The 14,752-nt window shown below is 41.4% G+C and overlaps 1 protein-coding gene across 1 annotated transcript in view; it reads left to right on the top strand.

Annotated features, from left to right (window-relative positions):
- The first annotated feature begins 16 nt into the window (after window positions 1-16).
- LOC109956302 (low-density lipoprotein receptor-related protein 1-like) overlaps window positions 17-14,752 on the top strand; it is an 86,488-nt gene continuing 71,752 nt past the window's right edge. The window contains exons 1-2 of the mRNA XM_020593298.1: window positions 17-306; window positions 13,681-13,803. Of these exons, the coding sequence (XP_020448954.1) occupies window positions 210-306; window positions 13,681-13,803 (220 nt within the window). The 5' untranslated portion in view covers window positions 17-209. The remainder of the gene's footprint in view (window positions 307-13,680; window positions 13,804-14,752) is intronic.

The raw sequence follows: 14,752 nt of genomic DNA, 5'->3' as shown, positions 1-14,752 counted from the left end.
TTTCTTCATTAGTATCCCCCCCCCCCCGCCCCCTCGACAGTCTACAAAAACAAATCCGAGTGGGCAGAGACAGCAGCAGCCTCACTGCGCACCCAGAAAGCGGTTTTCCAGCGAGGAGCATCATCGCCTGGCCACGGTTACACATCGTCGCCTGTCTACAACCTCCGGCTTGACAGGACCAAGAGGCGATTGATGACTAATAGGTTACAATGTTGCGCACCACGGCCAACATGCTGGTAACAGGGCTGCTTTTCTTGGGATTGTTGCACAGTTTGGAAGTAATCGCCTCAGCAAGTGCTATTGACGGTAAGCAGGGCAGATGTTTGTGTTAAAACGATGCACTAAAGCGCGTTCATGCTGATTGTTTAATGTGTCGTGTGTCTGCATTTAATAAGAGGAGATTCCCCCCTGAAGGAACGACTGCTCCAATGAGTAAAGTACCGTGGAGGGGATGGGACCGAGGCTGGACCTTTTGTGTCGGTGTCCCAGTGCCACATGTGAATATTGCAGTGTCACACCAGACATCGCAGGTTTTCTCCTGCCCTCCGCTGAATGCACGTTTACACCGACATTCGGCGATGACATAGGCCCCACTTCTTTTAGAAAATTTAGTAGCAGCGGTGGATCTAGGCTGCATTAGTTTGAGCTGCTTCTGTGACAGTGATCAGTGTCTTACCTTAAAAATGTCCCCTTGTGCGGAGCTGTAATATAACTGTGTCTGAGCCTCAGTCAGTACAGAGGTCCTGCTACTCCTCAATCAAACAACACTGGTATTTATTTAAGTGTGTCTGTGGTTTTTATCACTTGTTGCAAAGAGACTGTGGTGCGGCTTTTAAATAGGAATGACTAGCATTACTGCGCAATTGTTGCGCGCCAGTATGACTAGTAGTGAGTTTAGCACCTGGGCTGTTCCAGACAGGAAATATTGGCATATTGTGCAGGAAGTATGTAGGAAGATAAGCAGGACAAAACCCACAAGCCCCACGACCTTGTGAACACACATCTTCACAACCTCGAACAACTTCTGGAAACTATTTAGCCTCAGAGTCCCACTCAGGTGCTCTTGTGTTTGGTAAGAAAGGAAAGCAGCATTTTACTGTAAAAATGTTTCTAAGAAGACAGGGCACTAGTTGTTGTGAAGTTAATCATATTTTTTTTTAAATGTGACACTCAGCAGGACTGATTTAAACCACAAGCCACTCTTTGTGAGATTCAGCGTCAAGCCACAAATGCCTCCCTCTGCCTTTGAAGCCATCTCATCACACTTGGCAGTCCAGTGCTGTGAGCTGCTTAATCCACATAAATTACCACCTTGAAGACAGACTGCAATCACCTCAAGTTTCTCCCTCTTCATCAGTCTGCAGCGACACCAGAGGAAGCCTGTCTTAGAACACCACGTTTCTTGCCTTGGTGCACTGTAATTGTTATAGTGAAATTTTTTTTCCATGTGAGTCCTAACGCACTGATTGGATGAGTCAGTCTTGTGCAGCACACCGGCGGAGATGGCTAAACCTCGGCTTTAGCTGTAGGGATGCAGAGACTTGCCATGATTGACAGAGCATCTTGAGCAAATATACTGAGATTTGTTTGTGGTTGACATGGGTCATATAATAATCAGTTAGATTGACTGTGAGATTTGCCAAATAACTGGGTTTTTACTGGCTGCCTTTGTATATACAGTAAAGTAACCAGGTAAATTCACACACGCCATGTATAGGAAGCTAGACTAGACAGTGCGTTACCCCACAAGCTACAATGCTTTTTTAACCTCTTTGATTTTTATGACTATGTGAACCATATATAACAGTACAAACGTTTTGTTTTTTTTCCAGGCTTGTCTTCCACATCTTTTTCTACTTTCTACACCGCTAAAGATTTTCTGTCACTGTCTCCTGTAGCCAGAGCAAAGGCCCTGGGCCACCAACAGACCTGGAGTTTAATTGGGTCTAAATGGATCTTTGTCTTTTACTGAGGAGACCCCTGCTAACACTTACAGATTGTTCAGAAAATGCTGCTAATTGGGCCCCTGGTGGAAAAGGCCCTAATGAAAGAATACAGTCTCACTCCATGAAAGTAATGTCACTGCAAAAAAGAGATGGCTGGTCAGAAAAGGACAGAACTTTGCCAAAGGCTTTTAGTGATAAACATAATTCAGTGGGAAAAAAAATATGGAGAAGTGTGCTTGAGATCTGGTCAGTTAATTTTTAGAATAATTTCTTAATCCATTTGTATCATGCAGATGTGTATTTTAATGTTTTTGGGAGCCAGACTTCTCTTTCTGAAAACCCCGGTTCCTCATTTCATGTTTCCTTATTTCCCCCCAGTTTTATGTTAAACTTGTTCATTTAAACCACGTTCTTGTTAATAAAAGTAGCACAGACTTCTTCCTTCTTAATTAACTCACCATCCAGTTATTCTCTACCCCTGGCTCCGTTGTCCTTGTGGACTTCTCTGTTGTAACATTTGGTGAAGGACTCAGAACCGGACCAGCAGTTTGGATCTACCGCCATCACAATGACATCCAAAAGGCCAAAAGGTTCCCACTGTGCTGTTAACCGACAACTGGGAAACGGAGCACATTTGTTAGGTTCCCTGTTGCTGTTGACCTGATGTAGCACAAGCAACTTTTAAACATGTACAGGAAGAGTTAATGTAAATAGACACAATATATATAAACACTGTTAGATGGTAGAGATCCAGTCACTGACATGCTGAAAAGCGGCTGCATAACTAAGCACATATAAAATCCAGTTCTCTGGTCAGCAGCTTTTCCTGAGGAAAAACAACAGGGAGCCGAAGAAAAAAATCAGCTGTATCATTACGATGATGGTTTATGGCTGTAGGCCTACTGTAGCAATAGACTTCCAGCTACCGCAAGGCTTAAAGGTGCATTAACTAAGATTTTACACATTGTCGGATGAGTTACATGAAAATGGGACACGACGTCCATGTCTCTCTGCCCCCTACAGCACTTCAGTTGTTATTCCAGGTTTCTACCCTGTGTTTTCAAACCGGGAGTTCGTAAATCAACCCCCCCCTCTGCCACCTGGCAAAGGTTATAAGAAGTGCTGTGGGGCTGTCTTTTGCACAGAGAAAGAGTAGATCAGAAAACCAAGGTTAACATAGGTTTGTATTTTTGAGATGCAGAGGGTTAAAAGCAGCCAAAGGACTCAGATTTGATTTAGATGTAGCGTTCCTCTTCTGGATATATTAGCATCTAAAGCAAATATGCTTGTTTTTGCAACATTAGCAACCTAGTATGATCATGATTTTCCCTTTGTATTGAATTAATATGATTTTAATTTGGGAGTAAGTTGAGCTTGTGCGACATTAGCTGTAACCAGTGTGCCACTGGAATGATAAATTTACTTATTAGTCGGTTTAACACTAGCTTTGGACTTGAGACTTAATGTCATATAGTTTGTCACAAGCAGGCATCTGTAGTCATTGCTAGGAAACAGGACGTGATGGGAGGGGCAAAGAGCGTTTAGGCGCAGTTTTGGGTGTCACTTTCTTTTGAGTCTCAGTAGACCGTCTAGCAGCTGAAAAGAAGTTGGAGTACTGCAGCTTTAAGATTACACAATACAATTGGCAATACAACTCCATCATCCCTGAAATCTTTGTAATAATCCTTTATAATATTCACAGCGAGGTCCTGAAAATAGTCACAATACTGTACACTGGTAATATTATGATAATTATTATTATGATAATATTTTGAGTCTTGAAGGAATAGTTTGATATTTTGGAAGATGGTCTTATTTACTTTCTTGGAAAGACTTATATGAGAACATGGATGGTGCTTTTAAATCTGTCTTTTCAGTATGTAGTTTGCCAGGAGCTTAGTTTAGCTTAACCTCTAGAGTCCCTGCGTCCTCATATGAGGACCGCACAGCTTGGGTTTCCAAAGCTCAGGACTCTAGAGGTTAAAGATGAGAAACAGCTACTTTCATGGTATCAAACACCACGTGCCAGCATCTCTAAGACAGACAATATAGGGAGTCACTGCTCCCAGCCCAGGAACAGTCCCACTAATAAAACCACCAGTAAAACATAAACTTTTTGTTTTTACACTTTGGTTTTGGTATGGATTAAGCAAATGAAATGTCTTAATTAGTGAGCCTTTTTTGGCTATTTCCACTTGTTTCATTCTCTCCTGGCTCTAGCTTCACAATGAACAGACAGAAATTCAATTCAATTCTCAGAAATTAAATGTGTTTATACAAGAGAGATTTATTTCATAGCTGACTGAACACAGTGCTGAAGACTTTTAAAAGCTGACGTTTATTTTAGCCAAAGTGCTCCGGGTACATGTGGGCAAGCTTGTCGGAACAGCACTGTGACCTACTTTAGAGTTGTGACCCACTGATTAAGATACAGTATCTAGATGGAGCTATTTAAGGTTTGGAGACAGAACTTGGTCTCAAAAGACCTGGTGAAAAACCATGAGCATAAACCTGCTGGTGGATATAACTTTTATGTTTTATTTATTTAACCAGTACTCGGGGATAATTCCAAGGAGGTTAGACACCTCGTTTACAAGGGAGCCCTGGTCAAGACAGCAGCATCATATGTTTCAGGCAAAAACAAACACATACAACATATGAAATCTACAAAAGCTACAGCAGAGGAGGCCATAAAACAGTATCAGTAGCAAGAAAAGCCCAAAACAAAAGCCGAAAATGAATCATCCCTTTATAGGCATAGAGCCATGTGATCAGTTGTCAGTATAAAAATATTGATTATAGCAGGTTTAAACCTGTCCAAACAGAATGCAGAACACCATGAAGAATGGTCTTATGGTCTTATACTTGTATAGCGCCTTTCTATGCTTTTACAGCACACTCAAAGCGCTTTCACATTATTTGACTATTCGACCATTCACCCATTCGCACTCCCAAGCACTCACGCATTCACACACCGGTGACATCACCGGGAGCAACTGGGGATTCAGTATTTTTCCTGTAGCTGTGTTGATGAACTCATTGTAAATCTAATTGTAAAGAAAGCCAGTATTTAACATTTACACCTCACTTTAGTTTTATATGGAAAGAACCTCAATATTCAGCCCATACACTTTGATATAGAGAGAGAGAGAGAGAAAGTTTTACGTACCTAAAGAAACTAGTGATGCTGGCTTTCACGTTCACCGGCCTTCTGCTTCTGGTGTGGCAGTGCTTAGACTCGATGGCCGACGTTGCATTTTTTCTTGCAAAAACACAGGAAAGGTCCTAATGCAGCTGAATTGTCATTGCTCTCTGGACGACGTGGGACAGTGAGCACTCATTCAGCCCACGTTTGACAGTTTAGAACAGTCATGATTTAAAAACCTGGTGCTGCCGTATTCACACAAGCCTCGCGTTAGCAGTTCTCTACACGTCACTGTGTGTAACTTTGTGAGTTTAACAGGGTTTATCTTCCTTGTAATATTTTTGTACCGGACTTTAAAAAATAGTTTAACATCCATCTTTAATTTGAAGCTAAATATAATACACTTAATGGACCTCATGGGGCAGGAACCTCTGTTTTCTCTTTTATGCTGAATCCAGGCAGTGTCAGCTTCAGGCTGACCCCTTCACACCAACAGCAAACACTGGTTTAACTCGCTCCTCTGTGTCAGTCTGAAAGGACTGTTTGTGTTGATGACTTGTATATCAAGTTGTGACCATGATTTGACAGGCCACTCTTACAGTAATGCACAGTGGAGGCCATGGAACATATTTTTGCTGGATAAGATTGAATCTGTTTCCCTTATTTTCTTCCCCAGATCATTAATGGACTAAATCCCAGACATTATATTACAGTAGTTGCCTGATGCAAATATTGAGTTTCAATTATAGCTCAAGGTAGAAATTGTCATTTCTTGTTTATAAAACAGTGCTTCTTCCAAAGCAAAAAAAAAGAGGTACAGTATTATGACAAATATTTTTAGGTGATATCACATCCAGCAAATCTCTGTGAATATAATTCGATCCATTGTGCACTGTTTTCAGGCATTTCATCTTCACATTTAGTCTGGAGGTTTTCCTGTGCTCAGGTATATGGGCAGTGTGGTTTTTCTGATTATGTGCATTGTGTGCTTCTGAGAAGAATGGGCGCTGTTTGCTCTACTATCAATAGCCCACACACACCATAATCAAAGTTAACATTTGTTGCGAATGTCCCTGAACATTATTTTTTGGAATTTTATGATGATGTTGTTGAATTGGCTGAACTGGCTATTGTGATTACTGAATGTACTGAAGGAACAGTGCAGCATGATAAGATCGATATCAGTTTTATATCTGTCTGCTAAATAGAGTGTGTTTTTGTAGGCCAACAAGGAAGTTGGCATCACCCTGTTTCCTCTGACGAAAAGCCTTTGGGATTTGTCCATAGGCTTTTGGATTATCTAATATTAAACTCTGTGACAAAACAGTTTATGACACTTACATGTTTTGTTCAGCAAGGTAATTGTCACAAGTGAACGTCACTTTTATGATTTTTATCTAGGCTTTACAATACGATCAGCAGCTTTAGAGGTGCTGGCTGGTGGATTTTGTACGGACAGAGCCAGGCTGGTTCCTGAAGTTAGCCAGCTGCTGGGTGTAGCCTTCTGTTTAATAGACAAATCCATACAGAGCAGTATGGATTCACTCTTCTTCCCCAGAAAGTGAACAGCTGGATCTCCCAAAAGGCTGGACTTTTTTTTTTTTTTTAACAGTGAGTACTCTGAACTGTCACGTAGGATCATGTCCATCGTGGTTGTTAGGATTATCAAACAACAGACAAAGCAGATCGAGGCCACTTATGTGAATAATATAAAAGTTTAATTATACTATGGTTGCATGAGGAGAATTCTCAGAGAGGCAGGGTCATTTATACATTCAGACTTAACAGTCATGGTAAGTTCTGTGTCGTAGAATGGGGTGTGATCACAATCATTTCTACACATCTACAGTCTGACTGCTCATAAGAACAGGATGGGTGTCAGCTTCACACAATCAGAAAAATGCATTTAGTAGAGAACATACAGTATCTATTCTAATTCTACGCATACAAGACGTATAGTAATTATACTATGGGTCTCTAGGTGTTACTGTCCCTTAGTAAACATATTTCCAATAATTCTTCCCACAGTGGCGTGCAGAGATTTTGTAATGGCAGAAACTTCAGACGTCAGTTCGTGTAACTATATTGAGAAGATCAGTGATTCATTAAGGTTGCTTCAACCCTTGGAAAGCAAATATGAAAGAACCTTCTGCACATTCTAGTGTCTTTTCATGGAGCTAATTCTTCTCACTGAGACTTGAAACTTGTACTGGTCTTATGAAAAGGCAATAAAGAATTTGATCTAATCTTCTTTATTATGTTTTCCCCGCCAGCATGCTAAGTAGCCTTAATTGTCATTTTTTCCCCCAGTGCAGCCTCGTATAGCGTGCGCTCTGGTACCACTGTGGCAAAGGGACTGGCCTAAACTGACTTAAAGTGATAATGTCAGCTCACACCTTGTGGTTTTCTGCTTCGTCCCCTCTCCGCTGCTGAATTTCACTTAATCCTTATGTGGAAGTGAAGGAGGCCACAGCCTCGTTCTTATGAGCTCCTACACTGAATCTAGTGCAAATAACGTCATGGTTGATTACCAGACGGAGGTGGAACATGGTGAAATCTCAGCGAGCTATCCAAATAGCTCTTAATTATGTTCAAATTTGATTACTCCGCATCATCTGATATGTTCTGCTTCTCAGTGCCACTAAGGCTTGTGCTGACTGACTTGGTGTTCAGACCTAACCTGTCACAGACACGACTGTGTCGTCCTGTGTGACGGAGCCTTGTTTTACTTGCAGCTCTCACCAGACAGGAACACGTTCCTGATGTCATTTCTCCTCAGCTTTAAATGCATGCTTAACATACGCTTGCATGGACTTATAAAAATGCAGGCGGCTGTAGAAGCTCACAGAACATCTCATAAAAATATGGTTCAATCACTGAATATTTGATTTCTCTTATAATCACTCTTCATTCACTAGTGGCTTGTCCACTGCCAAGGCTACTCCAAACTCTGTGAGAACGGTTTATTTAAGAAACGCAGCCAGAACATCTTTTTCTCTGCTTTGTAATATGACAGGTGTTCATGCTGTAGTGGGCTGTGGAGGCTCTTCTCTCATTTTTGGCCCCTAGTAGAACCCCCCGTCAGGTTGACCCAAAGGTCAACAAAATAGACCCCTGCCCCCTCTCACGTCTTCTCTTCTGTAGCTGTTTGCTCTTTCATTATGGGTCTAAATTGCAAAAGTAAGTCGATCAGGGCATTGTCCGCAGGGGTTTGTAGCACAGCTGAACACCAAATTTTAAAAACACACTTCTTGCTTCACATTTTTCACGGAGTGTCAGGGTTATTTATCACTGATTTCCTCCAGCATTTCTGGTGTTTTATCCTGTTGCATTTTGCCAGGATGTTTAGCGATGAGTCACTGTTAAACTGCCTGCAGCTCTTTGTAAAGGTAAAGTGCATATCAAGGTTTTGCTAGTGGGCTTCATTGTCAGAGCTGATTACATATACTTCAAGTTGTTTATCCCTCCCTCACATAAACCTTCCTCTCTCAAATATTTGGAAACATAATAAAGCTTTGTCATGTCTAGCAGCGAGGAGCATTTGGGATAGCACAATCGTAGCCTCCCCTTGAGAAACTGCTGAAGTGTTTTATTATTATGAGTACTTCTTATCTTCACTAGACTAAACTTGGTGTTTATTTCCTCAGCAGACATTGTAAAAGTCACTGCAAGCGTTTCAAATAACTTCTTTGTGCATTTTGGTGCATTTGTGCAGCCTGCCAGCTTTATTATTTTCAATAGTCTTGGATGAATCAGCACCGGTTGCAATGCTCCAGAAGCTTTAAAAGATCACCTCCTCAGTTCAGAGCACATTTAGCCTGAGGGAGATATTTTTTTCTGTTTATGTGTAAGAAAGGAAGATGATTATGTCATAGTGTTCCTTCTCTGTCCTTTCTAATAGTCTCAGTGACATGTGCAAGGTGTATGTGTTCTTAACCTAAAGTCAAGGGAAAACCCAGCTCTGTAATTTCATAGTGGATCTATATGAGATTTGTGTAACATGAAGGTAATCATCATCCATAATGTTCATGTAACAGAGGATTCAGTTAGCTTGTTTAGCTGGGCTTGTAATGTGGCTCTAGAGATGGCAATGCCCTCCTGCTGATCTGTTGACCACTCTGGTCCACTATCGCTACACTTGTTGGATGGATTGCTAAGTTATAGAACATCAGCCCTACAGCTGGTACAAGTGATTTTGCTCAAGGGCATTTGAATTGTGGCTCCCTAGTTAAATGAAGGGCTCCCTGTGCGATACCCTACACAACTGGGTTTGAAGTCTGGATTGCACACTTCAAGCTTCCTGTCTGCGCCACTGTTGACAGCACTTTAAGTCCGCCTTTGTCTTGACCTCTGTTGAGTGGTGTACGATGAGTCTCAGTGTCTGTTGGAGGTTTGTAGTTGATCTCAGAGGACAAGCCTCCAACTTATTTATAGCTCTGCTATGGGTGCCAGAGGAAGTGGGGCTGTGGCCGGGGCAAGGCTTGTGTTTTCCTAAGGGAGGACTTTCCTCCCATGCAGCTCATCTTGGAAGATCAGCAGACAGCAACAGGGGAAGAGGGCAGTGCATTTGTAATCAGGCCCAAATGGGAATGACTCAAAGCATTTTCATGCAGCCTTCACTCTGGTAAACACATGGGCAGCTTATTGATAGCATGTGTGACATTCCTCTATCCCATCTCAGTATCCCAGCCTGGTCTGTTCTCAGATCTTCAGGCTTGAATCCAGCTGTGAGAGCCCTGCCCCCCTTTGACTTGAACTTCACTCCCACCTCTCCATTTGCTCTCACTCGTTTGTTTGTTCTTTCCATCCTGTATCATGTCCACCTATAATACCCTCTTACTCTGCATCATCCTGTTCATTTCCTTCTCAAACCAAAGATTAACACAGATGAGGCTTGTTGTATAGTGCACCAAGTTGCAAAACCCTGAAAAAGACCTCTAAAACAAAAGATAACTTTTGCTGGTGTAAAGTAATTGTTGACTCCGTTTAAACCCGGATGCAGTATTTTTAACCAGATATGGACCAGATTGTGTCAGACACAGATTGCATTCACAGCTAGTGTTAAAATGGGCTCCAGAGACCTCTTGCCTCACTTGACATACAAATAAACCTGCCACATTACTTCTGCAGTGTTTCTATACCATCAGCTCAAAGCAATAAAGTCAACATCCATCAGATGAGCCTGTCTACTCAAGCTAGACAAAAAGGACAAAGAAGTTGTTGTGTTGCTACTTTAGGTTTTCATATGGAAAAAGGAGCACGAATGTGACACTTTTCAGTTATACCGCTGGTGTGCAAACATAAGGCTTTAGAAAGTCTTCAAACCCCTCTAACAGTGAAGTGTTTTTAGACATTTTTGCTAATTTATTAAAGACTAAAGACTTGATTGTATCAATTTTTTTAATCAAATATACATAGTGTGTATAAACAAGGTTGTTTGAATACTTTCTGAAGACACTGTATTTATTATATTTTTAGATTGAGCTTACTTCTGATTCACCATCTAGTTAAATTAATTGCATTGGTGTTAACTGTAGGTCAGATTATTCATTCATCTTTTTAAAACATGAGTCTTTAACCTGTATTATAGATAATAGTAGAGTCGGGGAAGAGGAATGGTCTTATACTTGTATGGCGCTTTTCTATGCATTACAGCACACTCAAAGCACTTTCACACTATGTGGTCATTCACACACCGGTGACATCACCGGGAGCAACTGGGGGTTCAGTATCCTGCTCAAGTACATGTCGACATGTGGCCTGGGCAAGCCGGGAATCGAACCGCTAATCTTCCACAATGTTCTTACACTCACTGTAAAGTAGATTAATAGTTCTAACAGTATCAATTAATACAGATGTGAAAAATTAAGAAATGCTTTCCAAAAAAAAAAAAGGTGTTGCCTTCAGCATACATGCGTTCAGTGTCTGAGCAGTAAATTCTGCTCACAAAATTGTGGTTAAATACAGAAAAGAATTTTGTAATGTAGATGCTTGTTGACTTTATCTTGCCTCTCTGTCACCAGGGTCTTTTGGGCTTCCTGAAATTTAAGTGTTTGAATTATATCTATTTGTACAGGTGAAAATCACACAAAGGACAAAAAAAAACAATGATGGGAAGCAGTGTGCAAAGAGAGGAAGAAGGCCAAAAAGGGACTTTAAATATAAATATTAAGCAGTATTCACAATTTTAAACATGCTGTTTGTGTGGTGTTAAGTTGATTTGTAATTAGATGACCTGAGCCAGACTTTTAACGGCAGGTCTGAACATGGCCTTGGTCTACGCTCTCTTTTCTTACCTCTACCGGCTGGTGCCACGGTAGCTTTTATCATTACACGGCTTCACTGTTGGCTAGCTAACCTCCTGACCTACTTCCTCTACACGCCCGCCTCAGACTCAACAACACAATGCTTCCTAAAATCTTTCTGTCAGCAGCATCTTAAGGTTGAGACTGAGGCGGGTGTGTGCACTCCTCCCACAGCCATTATTTGAAGCAGAGTTAACAGCACCTCAGGTTCCAGCATGTCAGCGTCTAAATAAACAATCGACACACCACATCTATCTACCTGCTACGGCTGGTACTGATACCTCTAAGCAAGCAAACACATAAACACACTGGCATGCACCACAGAAGAAGGGAAGAGGAGCAAACAGGAAACACTTTAACACACGCTTGGTTGCATTTCATGCATAATTCAAAACCTTGTGACTTTTGTGAGAGGAAAAGACTCCTCTACATACACACCCACAAACTTGCCCACACACATACACACACATAGGTATACACGCTAAGTGGGGAGTGTGTGACTGTGTGCAGCAATATGTCAGGTTGAATTCATGGTATTTATTTCAAGATTCCCCTTCATTGCTGGATTTGGAGACGAGCTTCAAATGTAAATACAGTCATTCTGTTTATTCTGTTTCATCCCATCATCCAGCCCTCTTCTATCCCATGCTTCCCCCTGTCCTGTTAGTCATGCTATATGCTAGAAGAATTCAGAGGCTAACATAACATCACCATTTCCAGCCACGGCCTTATATTCTGACTCTAAGCAGCTGACTTAAACTAATCTGTGTCTGTACAATGCAGGTGTTAACATAAAAAAATGTAAATGATCGGCTGTCAGAAGGCTGAAGTGGGTGGAGGGATTCCGTGAGGTGAGGTGGCGAGAATAACCCCAGACTAGTGATATTCAACATACAATAATTACAATGATAACAGAAAGAAATGGTGTGTGTGTGTGTGTGTGTGTGTGTGTGTGTGTGTGTGTGTAAGAAAACCTTACAAAGAGAAACATTAGCTCAGAAGCCTGGTAAAAACATTTATTTAACATGACCCATCCTCAGCCGTAGTTTGAGATTGCATGTTTCTCTCTTCATAGGTCATCTGGTAAAATGATGTCTGATTAAAGCAACACTTTCTGGTCAGATACTGTGTATATGGCTACATATTATTTTAAGTCTTCCACACCTCCAGAGTATACAGTTCCTGTGTGGAAGCAGGTGCACTAATAGTACAAAAACAACCTCACATTAAGCCAAAAGAACGTGTATTCATTTTAACTTTAAAGTGAAATACTAAATCGGGGTCTGATTGTAAATCCCTCTTCTCTGTCAACTTTCTCCATCTGCTGAAAGTCACACCAATATAATGTTATGATCTGAATCCAATTGTGTTGGTTTCTTTTCTTCCTTCTCTTCAAAACTCCCATTTCTTGACCTTCTTTTTCACATAGGCTGTCTCAGCTAACACTGTAATCGCTAGCTTGCCAACCTGCCATGTCAATAGCACGTTCACATATTGATTGACAGCTGCTTTCCTGTACTTTTCAGTGACAGCTGAATATTAGGCCTAAGCCAGCTTTTACATTTTGTGAAACCCCAAGTGCTGTGTGCACAGTGTAGTGTACCTGGGTATATCCCGGGCATACGAAGGCTATTGTGTTCTTTTTTTTTAGTCATATGGTGAAATAGTTTAGTGCACTGCCTTTCATTTTATTCCCTGACAACAGTCACCACTCAGCAGTAAATTGTTGTATCAAGCTCCATTCAACCAGCCTTCCGTGAATGTCCCCACATGACTCAGCTTTGTTGCTTGTGTGTATATCTGTGCTGTGTTTGTGTGCCATTCTGAGAGGACTTGAATTAGTGATGGTTTGAATACGCTCCCCTATTTAGCTGTGGCTCGAGTGGACAGTTTTCTCCCCCTCTTTTTTAGAAGGAAAAGAAAAGGAAAGGAATCGATGATAGGGGGCAGTTTGCTAAACAAGATGTGCTTTGATACCCACTAGATGTGTTGCATCACTGCAAATGGCCTGGGAACCACTGACCTGGGTATTTAGGTGCACAAAGTTTATGCAAAGCCTTTTCAAGCATACATGATTGTGTGTTCTGGTTCTTCTATAGCCATTCTCTGTCCCCACCATCAAGCAGCAACTTTCTAGAACCTAATTAAGGCCAGTGAGGGCCACTATTGACTCTGAAGATAACAGACCCAGCTTGCTAATGAGACCTCAGGAATAAAGTTCATTGAGCTGCTTTTTTTTAAAGAAATCTTTTAATTAATTTGCTTTTTCCTTGTCTGTTTTCAGCCCCAAAGACCTGCAGCCCAAAACAGTTTGTGTGTAAAGACGGCGTGACATGCATCTCTAAGGGTTGGCGCTGTGACCGGGAGAAGGACTGCCCAGACGGCTCCGACGAGGAGCCTGATGTTTGTAAGTCCTTCTGAGGTGAAACAGTTAAATGCATTGTAGCCAGGCACTGTAAATTACCATCCTGTGGATCGTGATTGTTATGATTCAGCTACATCTGACTCCCCAGCAAAATGAACTTTGGCTGACTTTTAACCATGTAGGGTAGACAATTGAGGCCTAGAGAGGAAATGCTTTTCAAATTATGTAGATCTATATGCACATCATGTAATTTAATGTACCCATAGTGCAGTGGGTTTTGGATGCTTCCTTTTCACAACATTATAAGGAAAAACAACTTTCACAGCTTATCTCCTCAGATATGAATAAGGGAGGGTTCGAGGCAGGTTAAGACAGGAAGCATGTTCACAAATCAGTAAAAAAAAAGAAAGAAATATTAGCCTTTGATTTTATTCATCATATAAATACAGACTTGTATTACGGCATGTTGATTGATTTGCCATTCAACAAGATCGAAGCTGCCTCAGAAAGGGATCTGAAACCCACTGTGGTAGCTTTTTTTGAAATATCAAGGACATGCTAATACATTACTGTAGCGTTTGATCCCACCAAATAGACTATAAAAGCAGTTGTCGGCTAACAGGCTGAGATTGATGGGGTATTAGATGTATTTGTCGCCAGGCTGGGGAGAACAATGGGATGTTTTATCAGCTAGAGAGACAGGTCATTGTGCCTCTAAACAGTGCAGTCATACCCAATTAGGAGATTTACAAAGTTTGCCTTTCTTTGATAGATATGAATTCCTTTTGCATTCAGAGCACACAGAGATTGCAGTCATGATGCAAAACCAAACCCAAAGTACTACTAAATAAAGAAGGCGTCCTGTCAAAGTCTTCATTAGCGTTGAGATGCTGTCAGACTGAACACATGGGGAGGGAATGTAAAACCCAATGTCTTTTAGGTCGGCCTGTAGTTTTCTTAAGAGGACAGAGGGCTGTGAGTCGGTGGGGGG

This window comes from Monopterus albus, unplaced genomic scaffold, assembly GCF_001952655.1.
Source record: "Monopterus albus unplaced genomic scaffold, M_albus_1.0 scaffold18.1, whole genome shotgun sequence".
Taxonomy (NCBI): Eukaryota; Metazoa; Chordata; class Actinopteri; order Synbranchiformes; family Synbranchidae; genus Monopterus; species Monopterus albus.
The sequence above is the reverse complement of the archived record's forward strand: the minus strand, read 5'-3'. Positions and strand labels throughout refer to the sequence as shown.